The sequence below is a fragment of the Eleutherodactylus coqui genome, chromosome 8 (assembly GCF_035609145.1).
Source record: "Eleutherodactylus coqui strain aEleCoq1 chromosome 8, aEleCoq1.hap1, whole genome shotgun sequence".
In the NCBI taxonomy this organism is placed as follows: domain Eukaryota; kingdom Metazoa; phylum Chordata; class Amphibia; order Anura; family Eleutherodactylidae; genus Eleutherodactylus; species Eleutherodactylus coqui.
In genome coordinates this window covers 197,875,171-197,893,357 of record NC_089844.1, presented here as the reverse complement: position 1 = coordinate 197,893,357, position 18,187 = coordinate 197,875,171, and the positions used below count along the sequence as shown (strand labels likewise).

Here is an 18,187-nt window from a genome sequence, read left to right as displayed (position 1 = left end):
GGGGGAAAGAGGGGGGGGAAAGAGGGGGGGGGGAAAGAGGGGGGGAAAAGAGGGGGGGAAAGAGGGGGGGAAAAGAGGGGGGAAAGAGGGGGGGAAAGAGGGGGGGAAAAGAGGGGGGGAAAAGAGGGGGGGAAAAGAGGGGGGAAAAGAGGGGGAAAAGAGGGGGGGAAAAGAGGGGGAAAAAGAGGGGGGAAAAAGAGGGGGGAAAAGAGGGGGGAAAAAGAGGGGGAAAAAGAGGGGGAAAAAGAGGGGGGAAGAGGGGGGGAAAAAGAGGGGGAAAAAGAGGGGGGAAAAAGAGGGGGGAAAAGAGGGGGGAAAAAGAGGGGGGAAAAAGAGGGGGGAAAAAGAGGGGGGAAAAAGAGGGGGAAGAGGGGGGAAAAAGAGGGGGGAAAAAGAGGGGGGAAAAAGAGGGGGGAAGAGGGGGGAAGAGGGGGGGAAGAGGGGGGGAAGAGGGGGGGAGAGGGGGGGGGGAGAGGGGGGGGGGAGGGGGGGAAGAGGGGGGGAAGAGGGGGGGGAAGAGGGGGGGGGGAAGAGGGGGGGGAAGAGGGGGGGGAAGAGGGGGGGAAGAGGGGGGGGAAGAGGGGGCGGGAAGAGGGGGGGAAGAGGGGGGAGGGGGGAAGGGGGGGGGGGGTAAGGCGGGGGAGGGGGGGGGGGAGAGGGGGGGGAGGGGGGGGGAGGGTGGGGGGGAGGGGAAGAGGGGGGGAAGAGGGGGGGAAGAGGGGGAGAAGAGGGGAGAAGAGGGGGAAGAGGGGGGGAGGGGGGGAAGAGGGGGGGGAAGAGGGGGGGGGGGAGAGGGGGGGGAAGAGAGGGGGGGGGGGAAGAGAGGGGGGGGGAAGAGGGGGGGGGGGGGGGAGAGGGGGGGGGGAAGAGGGGGGGGAAGAGGGGGGGAAGAGGGGGGGGGAAGAGGGGGGGGAAGAGGGGGGGAAGAGGGGGGGGAAGAGGGGGGGGAAGAGGGGGGGGAAGAGGGGGGGGAAGAGGGGGGAAGAGGGAAGGGGGGGGGAAGAGGGAAGGGGGGGGAAGAGGGAAGGAGGGAAGGGGGGGAAGAGGGAAGGAGGGAAGAGCGAAGGAGGGAAGGGGGGGAAGAGGGAAGGGGGAAGAGGGAAGGGGGGGGGGAAGAGGGGGGGGAAGAGGGGGGGAAGAGGGGGGGGGAAGAGGGGGGGGAAGAGGGAAGGGGGGGGAAGAGGGAAGGGGGGGAAGAGGGAAGGGGGGGAGGAAGAGGGAAGGGGGGGAGGAAGAGGGAAGGGGGGGGAGGAAGAGGGAAGGGGGGGGGAGGAAGAGGGAAGGGGGGGGAGGAAGAGGGAAGGGGGGGAGGAAGAGGGAAGGGGGGAAGGGGGGGGAGGAAGAGGGAAGGGGGGGGGGAGGAAGAGGGAAGGGGGGGGGAGGAAGAGGGAAGGGGGGGGGAGAGGGAAGGGGGGGGAAGAGGGAAGGGGGGGGGGGAGAGGGAAGGGGGGGGGGGGGGGGGAAGGGGGGGGAAGAGGGAAGGGGGGGGGGGGAGAGGGAAGGGGGGGGGGGGGAAGAGGGAAGGAGGGAAGGGGGGGAAGAGGGAAGGAGGGAAGGGGGGGAAGAGGAAGGAGAGGAAGAGCGAAGGAGGGAAGGGGGGAAGAGGAAGGGGGGGAAGAGGGGGGGAAGAGGGGGGGGGAAGAGGGAAGGGGGGGGAAGAGGGAAGGGGGGGGAAGAGGGAAGGGGGGGAGGAAGAGGGAAGGGGGGGGAAGAGGGAAGGGGGGGAGGAAGAGGGAAGGGGGGGGAAGAGGGTAAGGGGGGGAGGAAGAGTGAAGGGGGGGGAGGAAGAGGGAAGGGGGGGAGGAAGAGGAAGGGGGGGAGGAAGAGTGAAGGGGGGGGAGGAAGAGGGAAGGGGGGGGAGGAAGAGGGAAGGGGGGGAGGAAGAGGGAAGGGGGGAGGAAGAGGGAAGGGGGGGAGGGGGGAGGAAGAGGGAAGGGGGGGAGGAAGAGGGAAGGGGGGGGAGGAAGAGGGAAGGGGGGGGGAGGAAGAGGGAAGGGGGGGGAGGAAGAGGGAAGGGGGGGGGAAGGAAGAGGGAAGGGGGGGAGGAAGAGGGAAGGGGGGGGAGAAGAGGGAAGGGGGGGGGGAAGAGGGAAGGGGGGGGGAGAGGGAAGGGGAGGAAGAGGGAAGGGGGGGAGGAAGAGGGAAGGGGTGGGGAGGAAGAGGGAAGGGGGGGAGGAAGAGGGAAGGGGGGGAGGAAGTGGGAAGGGGGGGAAGGGGGGGGGGGAGAGGGAAGGGGGGGAGAAGAGGGAAGGGGGGGAAGGAAGAGGGAAGGGGGGGAGGAAGAGGGAAGGGGGGGAGGAAGGAAGAGGGAAGGGGGGGGAGGAAGGAAGAGGGAAGGGGGGGAGGAAGGAAGAGGGAAGGGGGGGAGGAAGGAAGAGGGAAGGGGGGGAGGAAGGAAGAGGGAAGGGGGGGAGGAAGGAAGAGGGAAGGGGGGGAGGAAGGAAGAGGGAAGGGGGGAGGAAGAGAGGGAAGGGGGGAGGAAGAGGGAAGGGGGGGAGGAAGAGGGAAGGGGGGGGGAGGAAGAGGGAAGGGGGGGGGAGGAAGAGGGAAGGGGGGGGAGGAAGAGGGAAGGGGGGGGAGAAGAGGAAGGGGGGGGAGGAAGAGGGAAGGGGGGGAGGAAGAGGGAAGGGGGGGGAGGAAGAGGGAAGGGGGGGAGAAGAGGGAAGGGGGGGGAGAAGAGGGAAAGGGGAGGGGGGGAGAAGAGGAAGGGGGGGGAGGAAGAGGGAAGGGGTGGGGAGGAAGAGGGAAGGGGGGGAGGAAGAGGGAAGGGGGGGAGGAAGAGGGAAGGGGGGGAGGAAAAGGGAAGGGGGGGAGGAAAGGGAAGGGGGGGAGGAAGAGGGAAGGGGGGGAGGAAGAGGGAAGGGGGGGAGGAAGAGGGAAGGGGGGGAGGAAGAGGGAAGGGGGGGAGGAAGAGGGAAGGGGGGGAGGAAGGAAGAGGGAAGGGGGGGAGGAAGAGGGAAGGGGGGGAGGAAGAGGAAGGGGTGGAAGGAAGAGGGAAGGGGGGGGAAGGAAGAGGGAAGGGGGGGAGGAAGGAAGAGGGAAGGGGGGAGGAAGGAAGAGGGAAGGGGGGGAGGAAGGAAGAGGGAAGGGGGGGAGGAAGGAAGAGGGAAGGGGGGGAGGAAGAGGGAAGGGGGGAGGAAGAGGGAAGGGGGGGGGAGGAAGAGGGAAGGGGGGGGAGGAAGAGGGAAGGGGGGGGGGGAGAAGAGGGAAGGGGGGGGGGGGGGGGAGGAAGAGGGAAGGGGGGAGGGGAAGAGGGGGGAAGGGCGAACAACTTACCCAAGAGCCAATAGGAAATAGAAAGAAAAAAAGAATACAAAGTTTCGTCCTGCGAATTGGAGGTGCAGAACTCCCCCACAACCCAAGACATATATTCACCACATTGGCAAACCGGTGGCTCTCCCAGCCATATTTCCACTTGAAACCAGAACGTGAACTAGAAACAAAGTCTCTGAGCCCATCTCTAAGGGCTCACTCACACAACCATCCAGCACTTCACTGGGCTGTGGGAGCCGATGGTAAGCCAGCTATCGCCACTTATGGCAGCGAGTGTACAGCACATCTCACGCACAGCGTCAGGCGCAGTGTGACTTTTTAAATCTCCCGCTCTGTCCCTGCGTGATACACGGTGAAATACAGCATGCTGCCATCCTTGTTACGCACATATCTACACGCATTGTACATATGCTAATGTGAATGGATCAATGAAAATCCATGTACTTTCATTGACTACATCCACCGCGTATCACGCGGCTGTGCATCTCCTGCAATCACAGTCTTGTGAATGAGCCCCAATTCTCTGAGTTGCCACCTGGATATATCTCCCCCACATGGCAAACAAAAAAAAAAAAAAATCACCAATTTTCCTTAAAAATGTGACATTGTAGTCCAATCCATTTGGAACAAAAATCCTCGTTTGTCGAGAAATAACCTAAAAGAGGGTGCAGTTAGTTGTAGCCTTCAATCCTCTTGCTATGAGCAGTGGTATTTGTTAGGCTACCCAAAGATAGCCCATAAGGGTTCTTACGGACGAAAAGTAAAATGTGCAGTAGTGCAAGTACACCCTTTGCCAGAAAGAAATAAAGCCGCTGGAAGAAGTTGTCGTTTTGCTACAAGACTCGTCCTGCAGTTCCGTCTCACGCAGATATGCAAATGCTGAGAGCTGTGGTGGGATTAGATGAACGGTCTTGTTCCCATTGGCCTATAAAAGGCTCTGGGAGCTCCTTGTGTGTAGTAAGGAACCTCTTCTTCCGCTTGTAGTGCTTGTTGGCCACTACACGCCTCCACGACGCAGAGAACAGATTTAACCCCATTACCAGAGGGGGGCGCATTATTGGGATGTGAGAAGCTGGATGGTCGTATTGAATTGTCCTCAACTGGCCGTTCTGACCAGACTTTTAGGGGGTGTCCCGACCAGTGGATGCACAGGGACACACAAACACGGTGACTGGGCTCAGGACGCCCCCAAGAGACCAACAGTAGAGATGAGCGTCTGATCGTCCAACAAGCACCTCCAACAGTTTAGTTGGCCGTCATGCAGAGACAGGTGGCGCCATCGTTACACCCCGGTGTCAGTGGGAACCATTTCCAAGCGTTTGGCTGAAGGACATTTGGTCTCACGGAGCCCATTATGTGTACTTCCTTTGACACACTCCGTCCTGAATGTCGTAATTGGACTGCTACAGAATGAAACGGGTTGCCTTCATCAACGAATCCAGGTTTAGTTTGGACACTGACAACGGGCATGTTAGTCTCTGGAAACCTCAGGATGAGTGCTTCAATCCTGCCTTTGCTGTGGAGCGGCACACTGCCCCCTGCTGGTGTGATAGTCTGCGGACCCATCACATACTACAGTCAGTCCCCCCTAGTAATGGTAGGAGGGACAATGACAGCTCAGCGATATGTTCAGGACATCCTGCAGCCACATGTGTTCCTCCCATGGCGGCTTCCAAGAGGCAGCAGGATATTGCACGGCCGCACACACAAGGGGGTCACAAGAATGTCCCCACAACACTGACACACTTCAGTGGCGGCCCGGTCACCAGATTTATCACCAATAGAACATGTATGGGACCATCTGGGACGCCAACTTCAACAGCCTATAAATTTACATGATCTAGAGGCTCAGTTACACCAAATGTGGACCAATAAGCCACAATATATCATACGGAATCTGTATGCTTCTATGTCCCCCCCATATCACATCTTGTATCCATGCTAGGGGCAGTACAATGGGGTACTAGAGCCTCCATGTCTGCCCGCAGGCTGTACCGTCTCCAGTGTTTTTCCTGCAGATAAACCATCTCTGATTTAGAACGTTTCAGGCAAATAAGGACTTTCTTCAGTTTTATAAGGTGTATTGAGCCCTGCTACATTCCAAGTTATGAACTGCAAGGTTGCGGGTGTACTCGTCTATCTAACTGGGCATACTTAATAAGATGGCATGAAACAGATTACCTCCGCAGAACACACACATTTGCTGTTTCCCCTTCGGCTCCAGCAAGCTGCGGGTACAACGTAACGCCACTAATGCCATGTTGAGGGGGGGTCCGCATCCCTTCTCCCCCAGAATGCAAGCCAACTTCTGTGGGTCAAGCAGGACTGACTAAAAAACAAAAAAAGTAATGAGATACAACTCATTAATATTCAGCCATATCATCATCAAACGAGCGGCTTGCCCCATCTACACACTACAAAGCAACTGCAGAGTAACCATTGGGACACCTCTACCTGTTACATTAAACATCAGTCTCCGGTGGTCTCCAAGCTTCCTCCAGGGTGCCGGAGGGGAGGCTTCTGTTTCCCCCTGGATCTGCAACTTGACAAAGTAGAGAAGCTGGAATCATGTGCTCGGTTCATGTAGCATTCGGCATATTGGAGTGAACACTTTGTGCTTGTGTGTGACTGTGACTAAGAAATCCTTGAGATGAAAATCTTCCTCCCCTGGAACATCAGGCGCTCATGTTGCCGGTATGCCCATAAAATATTTTCCTTGATTGCCTAAGAAGATATTTAGCAATGACGGGTTGTGGTCTGTTCCTTCCATTGTTCCAGCCATCTTTGAGAGGCCCGATACGTTGGACTCATCATTGGGGGGGGGGGGGGGGGCAGCCTGCATGTCGAGTCTCAAGGCCTGAGTTAGGTCTTTGCCAGGTAGCAAGCAAGTTGCTACAACGATGCCAGTTTTCCAGGTTGTCGATCTTCTCAAGCTGCAGCTCAGTTTCTGTCTGACACTCCAGTAATGGTTTGTAATGTTGCAGGGCCTCTACTTGCTCCTTAATGGTCGTCCGCTCAGCTGTATTGGGCTGTTGTGGCTGGAGAGGGATGGGGGATCTCCCCAGCACAGTCCGAGCTGCCACCTCAGTATCGGGCTGGTAAATCGTGGGCTTACAAGCACTGGGATCCAAGAGAACAGGTCTGTCCTGCAGCGCCACTTGCTCCTGGACAGTGTACACATCCACCCATGCAGGTATTAGAAGGGGTGCTTCAAACAGTGCGGTCTGTGGGCTTATTATAATGCCGGACCAACAGAAGTCTTGTAACGTGTAGCCGTACCAGATACCCTGCCTCCGGACATCTCGGCTTCTCACTTTTTATAGGAAACTTGCTGGCTCTCCCAAACGAATTTGTTAGACACTTCGAACCTTGTCCCTCTGGGCTCTTAGTAGACAATGCAGAGGTGCCATTTTTTGAGCTCTTTACCATTACCTTTATTAGTTTTGCAGGAAAATGACACCTTTTGAAAGGGCTATAGTATGTAAGGCTGAAAAAAGACCTATGTCCATCTAGTTCATCCTATTACCCCCACCCACATGTTGATCCAGAGGAAGGCAAAAAAACCAATGAGGTAGAAGACAACTTTCCCCATTTAAGGGAAAACAAAATCTTTCCTGACTCCAATCTGGTATTTGAAATAATTCCTGAATCACTGACCCTTCTGAAGTAATGAGGGACTATATCATGTAGTATTGTATCGCTCAAGAAAGGTGTCCAGGCCCCTCTTGTACTATTTAAAGGAATTCACCATCACCACATCCTCAGGAGAGAGTATCATAGTCTCACTGCTCTTACAATAAAGAACCCCCTCCTATGTTGTGTAGAAACCTTTCCTCTAGACGTAGAGAGTGCCCCCTTGTTACAGTCCTGGGTATAACAGATGATGGGAGAGATCTCTGTACTGACCCCTGATATAGCTCTACATAGTTATTAGAGCGCCCCCTTGTTACAGTCCTGGGTATAATAGATGATGGGAGAGATCTCTGTACTGACCCCCTGATTTATCTATACATAGTTATCAGAGCACCCCCTTGTTACAGTCCTGGGTATATTAGATAGGAGAGATCTCTGTACTGAGCCCTGATATATCTATACATAGTTATTAGAGCGCCTCCTTGCTATAGTCCTGGGTATAATAGATGATTGGAGAGATCTCTGTACTGACCCCCTGATATATCTATACATGGTTATTAGAGCGCTCCCTTGTTACAGTCCTGGGTAAAATAGATGATAGGAGAGATCTCTGTATTGTCCCCTGATATATCTATACATCGTTATTAGAGCGCCCCCTTGTTGCAGTCCTGGGCATAATAGATGATGGGAGAGATCTCTGTACTTTAGTTGCCCCCTTTGTACCCGCTCAAGCTCTGATATGTCCTTCTTGAGTACCGCCTAAAACTATTCACAATATGCCACGTGTGGTCTGACCAGAGACTTGTAAAGAGGAAGAACGTCGTCGCAGCACACGTCTCAGAAAGCATTAGATGATTGTTGTAGGAATACCTTTTCTTTATTTAGAAAAAAAATGAAATCTAGCCCTGAATTCCTCGGTTTCTTGGGGGGACTGTATGAGGAAGCTATAGCATGCGTCTGCTCTAGGGGGTTCCAATCCGATCCTATACCCAGACCAGCCTGGTTTACTCCGGCCATAGAGTAATTTGCTCTCTTGTAGAAGTAGTATTATAACGGATTAAGGGGGACCTGATTGAGCAGAACGTTAACATTCTGATTTTCATATCCTCTCCACTCACCACCATCACTTTGTTCAGAGGTCCAATATCGTGCCAAACAATCACAAATCTGTGGTACTGACTCTTAATATTTCTGACAGACTGGTCAATCTTAAGACTCAAATTTGATTTGCAGTGACCAACGCACCGCCCTATCTAGGCATCATACATTCAACTTCTTTTGTGGGGGTTCTCTATCCTTTTGGCTGCTCAAGGGCTCTACAAGTGGGCAATGGGGCTTGAATCACCTTCAAGCAAAATCTCTGTTCTGATTGTCACCGGCTGCTCCTTTCGGCTTGGGCCCCGTTGTGCATACGGACATAAGATTAGGGCCACAATGGGTATGTTTCTGAACACAGGATAAACAGGGGGCCATTTGGGGGTGAAAATTCTCATTTTCCTGTGCACTATAGGAAAAAAAAACAAAAAAACAAAAAAAAAAACTTACTTCAAAATGACATATGCAAAAATATGAAATGTTATTTTTTTTCTCCTATAAATTGCATAAACTCCTGAAAAAAAACCAAAAAACGGAGGGGGTCGAAATACTCCTGAACCCCCTCAGTAAATACATTAAGGGGGGTAGTTTTAAAAATTGGGTCATTTGTGTGAAATTAGCTATCATTCTGACACCCATGAGCCTTTGCAAGCTTGGTGTAAGAAAACAAAATGTTCCTGAAAATGTTAAATTTGTATGTCTCCTAAATGGTTAAAAAAAATTTCCTATGTGCATCCAGAATAAAGAAAACAGATGGAAGTAGATGTAAATTTGTACAGTATGTTTGCACATATTTGAGATATTGCAGTTGAAAATGTGAAAAAATGACGATGTTTTCAAAGTTTTCCCAGTTTTGGCACTTTTATATTTTTACCACCTAAATGCAGTACAAGATTTGGCAAAAAACAATGTCAGAATCACTTGGATGTGCAAAACCTTTACAGAGTTATTCTATGTTAAGGTGACACGTCAGATTTCCAACATTATGCTTTGTCATGAAGGCGCAGACAGGCTTGGTCACTAAGGGGTTTAATTGAATTGTACAGCATATAAGTTTGTACTTTGGTATTACTTTCCCTATCTATTTCAGTCTACTGCATTTATTTAAAGGGGTTGTCAGAGTTAAGTAAAGCCCTCTTATCGGGGCCTTCATCCTGTAAAATGACTAATCAGCTGATAGTGACGACTCCCCCTTGCCGCCACCGGCTCCGGTCTCCACTTTGTTTGTTTACATGATGCCTGTGACATCCGGTAAACCTCATGTTGCAGCAGCCAATGACTGCGCTCTGCCATCATCGCTGAGCACCGCCACCGGCCGCAGCAGCTGGTCTGTGGATGGCTCAGGCTGGCTACAGCCTGTAAACATGACGTCAGTATGCGGGAACTGGCGTTCGTTAACTCAGACAACCCCTTTAACCCCTTGAGTGGCACGCCCGGAAATTTTCCGGAACGAGCTCCACTGCTCATAGCGATATAGCCCGGAAGATTTCTGGTCTATGTATCACTATGGGAGCTGCAGAGCACAATGCCACAAGCTGTGGCAGTGTGCTCTGCCTGCACAGACCCACAGAGAACAAAGCAAGGGCTATGACAGAAGCAGAAGATATTGCCGATATGCTGGAAACCTCCTGCTTCTAATGTCCTGCTTTGTTTACAGGTTGCTATAGAGACCATCGGCTTGTCAGAAGCAAGCCGATGGTCTCTGTGTCAGGGAGAGCTCGTGCTTGGCTGCCAGAGGAAGGCTAGGCACCAGCTCTTACAGCAGAGATCAGAGAAAACCTCCGATCTCTGCTGTGTTAACCCTTTACATGCTGCAGTCTATGTGACTGTAGCATGTAAAGGGCTGTCACTGCAGCATGTAAAGGGCTGTCACCATCGGACCCCCCCTTCCCCCCAGAATGTGATCAGAGAGTCCTGATGGGTCTCTGTGGAAGTCCACTAAAGGGACAAAAATAAAAAAAAAAAAAAAAAAAAAAGTAAAAAAATAAAAAAGTTAAAAATTATTTAAAAAATAAAATAAATAAAATTAAAAACACTTGTCTTCCTTTACTTTGTGAAAAATTAAAAATACAATTACACATGTGGTATCCCTGCGTTGTAATGACCCAGAGAAGGAAGTTAATACATTATTTAACCCCTTAATGAAACGGTCCCTTTTTTTTCTTCTTTCCCCATTTCTTTTTTTCCTCCCCCGTTTAAAAAATCATAACTCCTTTATTTTTCCATCGACGTACTTGAACAAGGGCTCATTTTTTGCGGGACGTCCTGTAGTTAACGTTGGTACCATTTTGGAATACATACGACTTTATGATCGCTTTTTATTGCATTTTTTCTGGGAGACAGGGTGATTGAAAGTGCATTTCTGGCGGGTTTTTTTTTTTCGGATTACGTTCACCGTGGGGATTAAATAATGCACTATTTTGATAGATCAGACATTTACGGACGCGGCAATACCAAATATGTATTTTTCTTTTATGATTTAGATTTTTTAATTATAGATATGGCAAAAGGAGGGTGATTTAACTTGTATTAATTTTTTTCCCTAATCTCCCTACAAATTTTTTCACAAAAGTTCTGCAATACATTATGTATACCCAAAAATGATGCCATCAAAAAGTACAACTTCTCCAGCAAAAAACAAGCCCTCACATGGCCGTGTCAATGGAAAAATGAAAAAGTTATGGCTCTTGGAACGCGACTGCAAAATTAGTTGAAATTAAATGAATAGCCCATTTAAAAAACCTGCCCTGATGAGCACGACAGGGGGGTAGGAAACCCGCTACTCAAGGGGTTAAGCTAGCCGTGGGGGCCAGTTTAACCTGAATCTCAAAATATATTATACAGCTTTCAAAAAAAGTGGCCTGCCGTAAAACAAAAACAAATTTAAAAAAAAAACGCGCCATTGTTTTTGGGGGGGGCTTTTTTAGGCATGCACAGTGTGGTAAAAAAAACAAAAAAAAAAACATTTTCACTTTATCCTGTGGTTTACTACGATTAGAGATAATTTTATGTAGATTTTTAGGTTACATTGCTTCTAAACATCACTAAGATTTAGCTAAGAATAAATAGCTTTTTCCCGCCAAGTTCGGAGATCCACACCTTTATTTTTCCCCAATGGAGCCGTGCGAGGGCCTGTTCTTTGCGGGGCAGACTGTAGTTTGTATCGGTACCATTTCTGGTTACAGATGACCTTTTAATTTTAAGACAATTCTGGAATAGTATCCTTTTTAAGAATATTCACGGTGCAGGTTAGATAATGTGATATTTTAATAGTTTGAGTTTTTGTAGGCTTTCTTAACTGTATATCTAATTTCCTTTTTTACTCTCCATGGAGGCCTTGAACTAGTGATCGTCTGACCACTTACACAATATACTGCGATACATCAGTAATGTAGAATACTTAGTTTTACCAACACTCCAGTACCGTTACATCATGGGTGCGCAAAGGGTTAACTACCCCACCATTTGTAATGTCCAGATATTTTATATTTTTATATATTAAAGGAATATTCCGGCCTTTTTTTCAACTGATGATCTAGTCACTGGATATCTGCCCCTCCGGAGCCCCGCGCATCAGCTGATCGTTTGGCCCGCTGTCAGTGCAGCTATGCCAGGCGTGGTCATCAGTGGGAGCGCAGCGCTCCGATGGCCTTTCCTGCTCCTTGTTACGGACAGGACATCTAGGTGTTAAACGCTGATTGATGTCAGCTCACTCACTCGCTGCCTGCACCTCTGTGCAGAGAAAAGGCCCAGCAAGCCAGATGACAATAGGCACTAGATCAATAAGATACATTATAATGCATACCTTGGGAGTGCGGTGAAGCTTGCGGACTGCATTCTTGCGCCCTGGATCAGGGAATGAATCGCTCACAACCCAGTATTTCACCCTGAAGTGCAAGGAGCCGCTTGGCTGTGTCGACTATTTATATACACATTTAGTACATTTATTCACCTCCCCGCAGCGCCTATTGAACTGATCACTGGGTGTAAAAGTTGCAGTCATCTTTACCCTCCGGCAAGCTGGGTGCTCATTTTACCAACCTCGGAAGGATGGAAGGCTGAGACAACCTTGAGCCGGCTACCTGACCCGAGCGAGAGCTTAGGACTGCATTTCTGCTGCCCTAACACTCTGCGCCACACGAGGCTGTAAACGGCTGGTACTCTCACACAACTCCCGTCGGCTGTCCGACACCACAGTCCGAATAGCAGGCTCCAACTTCTCCCACGAGCTTTCAACCTTGCTCCAATCATTCGCACGCCATACTTGACAACATCACAACTCGGCAACAATCATGCCACAACCGGCCTTTAAAACGTGAGTCGGCAATATCCCGCTAGGCAAAGAGTGTCCTCCGATTTACTCACTAACATACAAGCTCCGCCCATGACGGTGATCAGTTGCACAGCAATCCCCCATTGTCACCAGTTCGAGTTCGGGGCCTCACACGCTCATCAAAAAGAATTTGGATTTGCGTTTTCTAGGGGGTTTTATCTTTCTGCCATTATACAATGGCGCCATCTGCTGGCTAGAGCCAGTACTGCAGTATGTGACATGCTGCAGAGGACCCTGACAGAGCGGCGAGTAATATACAGTAAGAATACCCTGCCGGATGTCTTCCAACATCGGAGCTGTACAGCCTTCAATCAGAATGACTTTAGACGTCAGACAGGGAAAGGGTTAAAGGGGGTATCAGCTGTAAAGCTGAGGGCATATCCTTAGAATAGGCCATAAATACCAAAGTAGATCAGCAGGGTCTGTCGCCCAGAATCACCGATAATAAGCTGTTCGCCATGCTGTTATGCTTGGGCACTAAGCTGATTTCTGCAGGAAGCAGACAGCGCAATTCCTCCTCCAGTGGCCAGGCTAGCTAACACTTATGGACAGAGAGAGAGGGGGAATTCAAAAAGATCTAGAAAAGCTTGCACAGTGGGCAGCGACTAACAAATTGGTAATTAGCAAGGAGAAAAGTCCTACATCTGGCCAAGAAAAAAAAAAAAAAAAAAAAGGACACACAAAATGGTAACAATTGGGCTAAGCAGCAGCACATGTGAAAAACACTTGGATGTACTAATAGATCATAGACTGAACGTGAGTCAACAATGTGATGCAGCAGCCAAAAAGGCAAACACAATTCTGGGATGTATTAAGAGAAGCATAGAGTCTAGATCACGTGAGGTAATTATCCCCCTCTACTCTTCCTTAGTCAGACCTCATCTGGAATACTGGGTCCAGTTCTGGGCACCCCACTGGGCACCAGCCAAAACGTTGTTTCCTTATGTATGTGGAATACAATAAAGCAACATCCTGGATTTTGGAGGAGGTTTTATTTTGCAAGTTCAGAGAAGAGCTACCAGGATGCTGAACGGTCTGCAAATCATGTACTTTGAGAAACATTTTAGCTTGCAAAAAAGAAGGCTGAGGGGAGACTTAATAGCGGTCTACAAATATCTGAAGGGCTGTCACAGTGCAGAGGGATCAGCCCTATTCTCATCTGTACAAGGAAAGACTAGAAGCAATGGGATGAAACTGAAAGGGAAGAGACACAGATTAGATATTAGACAGTGAGGGGGATCAATAAGTGGAACAGGTTACCACAGGAGGTGGCGAGTTCTCCTTCAATGGAAGTGGTCAAACAAAGGCTGGACAAATATCTGTCTGGGATGATTTAGTAAATCCTGCACTGAGCAAGGGGTTGGACCAGATTCTATGGGAACTCGGCCTGTAATACCAAGCCTGGCCACTACAGCTGTCTGCTTTTTCAGCTGAGTGCACAAACACTCTGGTCTCATCAGTGAGGGATCCAGATACAGATCCCCTCTGATCTACTACTGATGACCTATCCTGTATATAGGCTGTCAGTAGTTTACAACTGGACAACCCCTTTAAGCATAATCAACAAATCATAGTCTAACCATGAGCTGCATAATCATGGCTACAACATTATTCTGTACAGTCCTGTCACTTACCTACACCATGTGCTAGCTACACCTACAACCGCTGCCTGGGTGACATTCCAGCAATGCTATATCATCATCATGCTCATAAGGGTTAACATGATTGGCCTTTCCTGCAGCAGACAATGACAATATGGTACTGTCCAATGAACAGATAACACTGTATATCCTGTCCAGCTGGACTAATAGAACAACTTTCCTATATTTGGGCCACTCCGATGATTCTTATTTCATTCATTACGCAGCTATCCAGTATAACTAGTTGGCTAGGGTTATCTTGGTTATTTCTATTTGAGACTCCCGACCTCCTCCTCCTCCTCGGGTGGTCATGTGATCTCAGTTCTCAGCAGCTCCGATCTACTTGGGGTTACATGTTCAGTTTCTAGACAGTCTGTGTGATGCTGTTGCATGGACCCTAAAACAGTAAAAACAGCCTAGAGGGCAACACAGACACTCCTCTCAGTTACTGATTATCACACAACTATAAGAGAGGAGATCACAGCTCATCCCCCTGACTGTATACTTATAGGTTGTAGCTTATTTAGCTGAATGTAGAAGGTAATCATAATTAAACTCCCCTCCGGTAGACAAAAATGGTACAGCCTCTAGCTAATGCTGTGCTGATGCATCATGGAATAGATGTGAAACTGACAAGTAAAAAAATCTCAGCCTGAAGGTGGTGGCTGATGAGCATCAGACCGGGGACTGCACTGCATGAACTTGGCTGCAATACGCAGAGGAGACCTCCAGAGTGTGACAGGCAATCAGTTCAGGGGGACAGGGATGGAGAAATGTGTTTTTGCCAGAGTGGTTCCAACGTTTTTGACCCCCTTACAGCTACTTCATACATTCCAAAGAAAGGCCTCCCCACTGCAACTGTGTTATTTATGTGAGGCTGTATGTACAGCCAGACTCCTACTATACACTAATAAAGGGCAAACACCCTGAAACAGCTGTCTGTACATGGAGTCTGGCTTTGCTTTTCATTCTCAGTCATTGTTACAAGGCTTGTATAAAAAGTCTAAGGCCCAATGTCCACGTACAGATTTTATTTATAAAATCCACTTGTGGCCCCCCGCACGGGAGATCCGTGCGTCTTGCTGCCCACAGGGATGCATTTGCATCCGTAGGGCAGCTAAAAGCATATGGATGGGATTTCTTCCCGGCGTGCGGGTTGCACTTACAGGAAGAAATCACAACATGCTCCATTTTCCTACGGATGTTGATTGAAACCTATGGAAGCCGTCCATATCCGTGGCACAGCCACAGCTGTGCACGGCGCATGCTGCCAGGCTGCCGAGCACATCCGCCCACCGGAAGAAAGAAGACCCGGCCTGCACAAAGGAGAGCCCTGCAGCGTCCAGAGAGGGTAAGAAAATGTATTTTCCCTCTCCATGGCCGCGGGCACGCACGGATTCCACTGTGGTATTCAGCAGTGGAATACGTGTGTGCAAGTGGACACGGGGCCTAACTTTGGCTTAAAGGAATGCTGCCTTCCAATAGGTGGCACTGTGGAGGTATTGTTCCATCTCCCTTATTTGCATATTACCCAGAGGAGCGTGCGTGGCTATGTGTGTCTCCTCACTCACAGTCTAAGTGCTCTCCCTAAGGAGAAGAGATAGCGTTTCTGTACCACAGACATACACACGACTGCAGGGGAAGCAAACCACCACCAGGGGGCACTCGTCTGCAATGCCTTTACATGAGAGAATTTTGTTTTCATTATTCCAATTAAACATTTCTGTTTTTGCATGATCACAAATTAATACTTAATCATAAGGCAGCCCCTTTAACCCCTTGAGTGGCACGCCCGGAAATTTTCCGGGACGAGCTCCACTGCTCATAGCAACATAGCCCGGAAGATTTCCGGGCTATGTATCACTATGGGAGCTGCAGAGCACAATGCCACAAGCTGTGACAGTGTGCTCTGCGTGCACAGACCCACACAGAGCAGTGCAAGGGCTTTGAAAAACCAGCAGAAGATATTGCCGACATGTCGGCAACCTCCTGCTTTGTTTACAGGTTGCCATAGAGACCATCGGCTTGTCAGAAGCCAGCCGATGGTCTCTGTGGCAGGGAGAGCTGGTTGTTAGCTGTCAGAGGACAGCTAGGTACCTGCTCTTACAGCAGAGATCAGAGAAAACCTCCGATCTCTGCTGTGTTAACCCTTTACATGCTGCAGTCTATGTGACTGCAGCATGTAAAGGGTTGTCACTGCAGCATGTAAAGGGCTGTCACCATCGGACCCCCGGAATGTGATCAGGGGTCCTGATGGGTCCCTGTGGAAGTCCCCTAAAGGGACAAAAAAAAAAAATTTTTTTAATTAAAAAAAAAAAAGTAAAAAAATTATTAAAAAAATAATAAAAACACTTGTCTCCCTTTACTTTGTAAAAAATCAAAAATACAATCACACATGTGGTATCCATGCGTCGTAATGACCCAGAGAAGGAAGTTAATACATTATTTAACCCCTTAATGACATGGCCCCTTTTTTTCTTTTTTCCCCATTTCTTTTTTTCCTCCCCCCTGTTTAAAAAATCACAACTTGTCCCGCAAAAAACAAGCCCTCATATGGCCATGTCAATGGAAAAATGAAAAAGTTATGGCTCTTGAGACGCAACTGCAAAATTAGTTGAAATTCAATGATTAGACCATTTTAAAAAACCTGCCCTGGTGGGCACGACAGGGTGGTAGGAAACCCGCCACTCAAGGGGTTAAAGGTTTATTCACATCAATAAAAATATACTAGAGCAGATGTAGTGCCCCCTCACCCCTCGCCCCCCACAGTACATCCATTAACGTATCAGATACAATAAATAGTAACTTACAGTGATGAATTTATGAACTGGGATCTTTTCTTGTCCTTCAGCAATGGTGTAGAAGAGCAAGTCTTCCAAACTCGGTAGAAGTCCTTCTTTACCTTTTCTGCAAAGAAAAAAAAAAAATCTGTTTAAAGAAAAATGGAAGTTTTACAAGCGAAAATAAACTCAAGGATGCGAATCACCATTTCTGTCAATCTCCTCTCAATTTTTGATTTTAATTATATTTTGCTAAACAAGCTAAAAATACTAAGGCACTTTTTTTTTTACTTAATAAAAATCCCATACACATCAAAATATATCCTTAATATATCCTGGTCATCATCCCCCATGCAGCTTCTTCCTCTGTGATGCTGTACAGGACACTAATGAGTCCGCAGACCGTGCAGGAATCAAGGCTTGGCCAATGAGATCAACGCCCGATTCCCTCTCTGTCTCTGCTCAGCAGCTTCCCTTCGGGCTGATACAAGTCCGGCCCATGAGGGGCGCTGCTAATACTGATTTCACGATTGCAATGAAAGTTAGGATTGCAACTAACCAAATTAAAGTGATTAATTGCCCAGCCCTACTCCACGCTGCCCTTGGATTGGCCAGCAACGCTCAGGTGAGCCGTGCTCACCAATCTCAAAGTAGAGTGAAGTACTAATGAATGGTGTCATCAGGTAGTTAGAGAAGTACTAAGGCCATGTTAGAAGAGGTGGCTGGGAATCAGTGCGTCTGCGGAAGAACAGTGAGAATGAAGGACACCAGAAAACATTCCCAGCACCCAAAGTCATACTTCAGATTCTGTCCCCGGTGGAGGAAGGGGGGGGGGGGGGGGGGGTCAAAAAAAATAAAAAAATAGAAATTCAAACACCACATAGTATTCTTGGCTTCAAGACCAAGGAGATGATACAATGGGATGATGCACTGGACCAGGTTGGATTCCACATGCGGGATCTGACCCTGTGCCCAGCCGGTGACCCCTGCATACCTCTCTGGTAGTGCGAATGTACGGTCGGCAGATTTTGCCGCATCGTCACTAGGTGATAACACAGATTCCGCCAACTTTCCAATGATGATTGCGGAAGGATCGCAGATTAGACTGACTTTAATGGAAGCCATTCACACGGAATCCGCGCTGAAATAGGGCATGCTGAAATTTTCCCTCCGTGAACAGAAAATCGCAATTGATTTCCGCTTGTGGACATGGAAAAGCGACTTTCCATAGCATGTTTATGGGCAGTATCTGCTGCAGAATCTGGAGGCGGACGCTCACTCGGGATTCCGCAATGCAAATACTCCCGTGTGCACTCAGCCTTAAAGGGGCATTCCAGTTGTGAAGCCAGATTTCAAAAAATCCAGATATGGGCAGTGGTTGTGCCATCTTTATGCCAGCTGGTTACGGGTATAAATCACACGGCCATTACCTT

General features: G+C 49.3%; 1 protein-coding gene across 3 annotated transcripts in view; it reads right to left on the bottom strand.

Moving 5' to 3' along the window:
* GLS (glutaminase) overlaps positions 1–18,187 on the bottom strand; it is a 158,257-nt gene that overhangs the window by 135,026 nt on the left and 5,044 nt on the right. For all 3 annotated transcript variants that reach the window (XM_066577226.1, XM_066577228.1, XM_066577227.1), the window contains exon 2: positions 16,785–16,881. In XM_066577226.1, the coding sequence (XP_066433323.1) occupies positions 16,785–16,881 (97 nt within the window). The remainder of the gene's footprint in view (positions 1–16,784; positions 16,882–18,187) is intronic.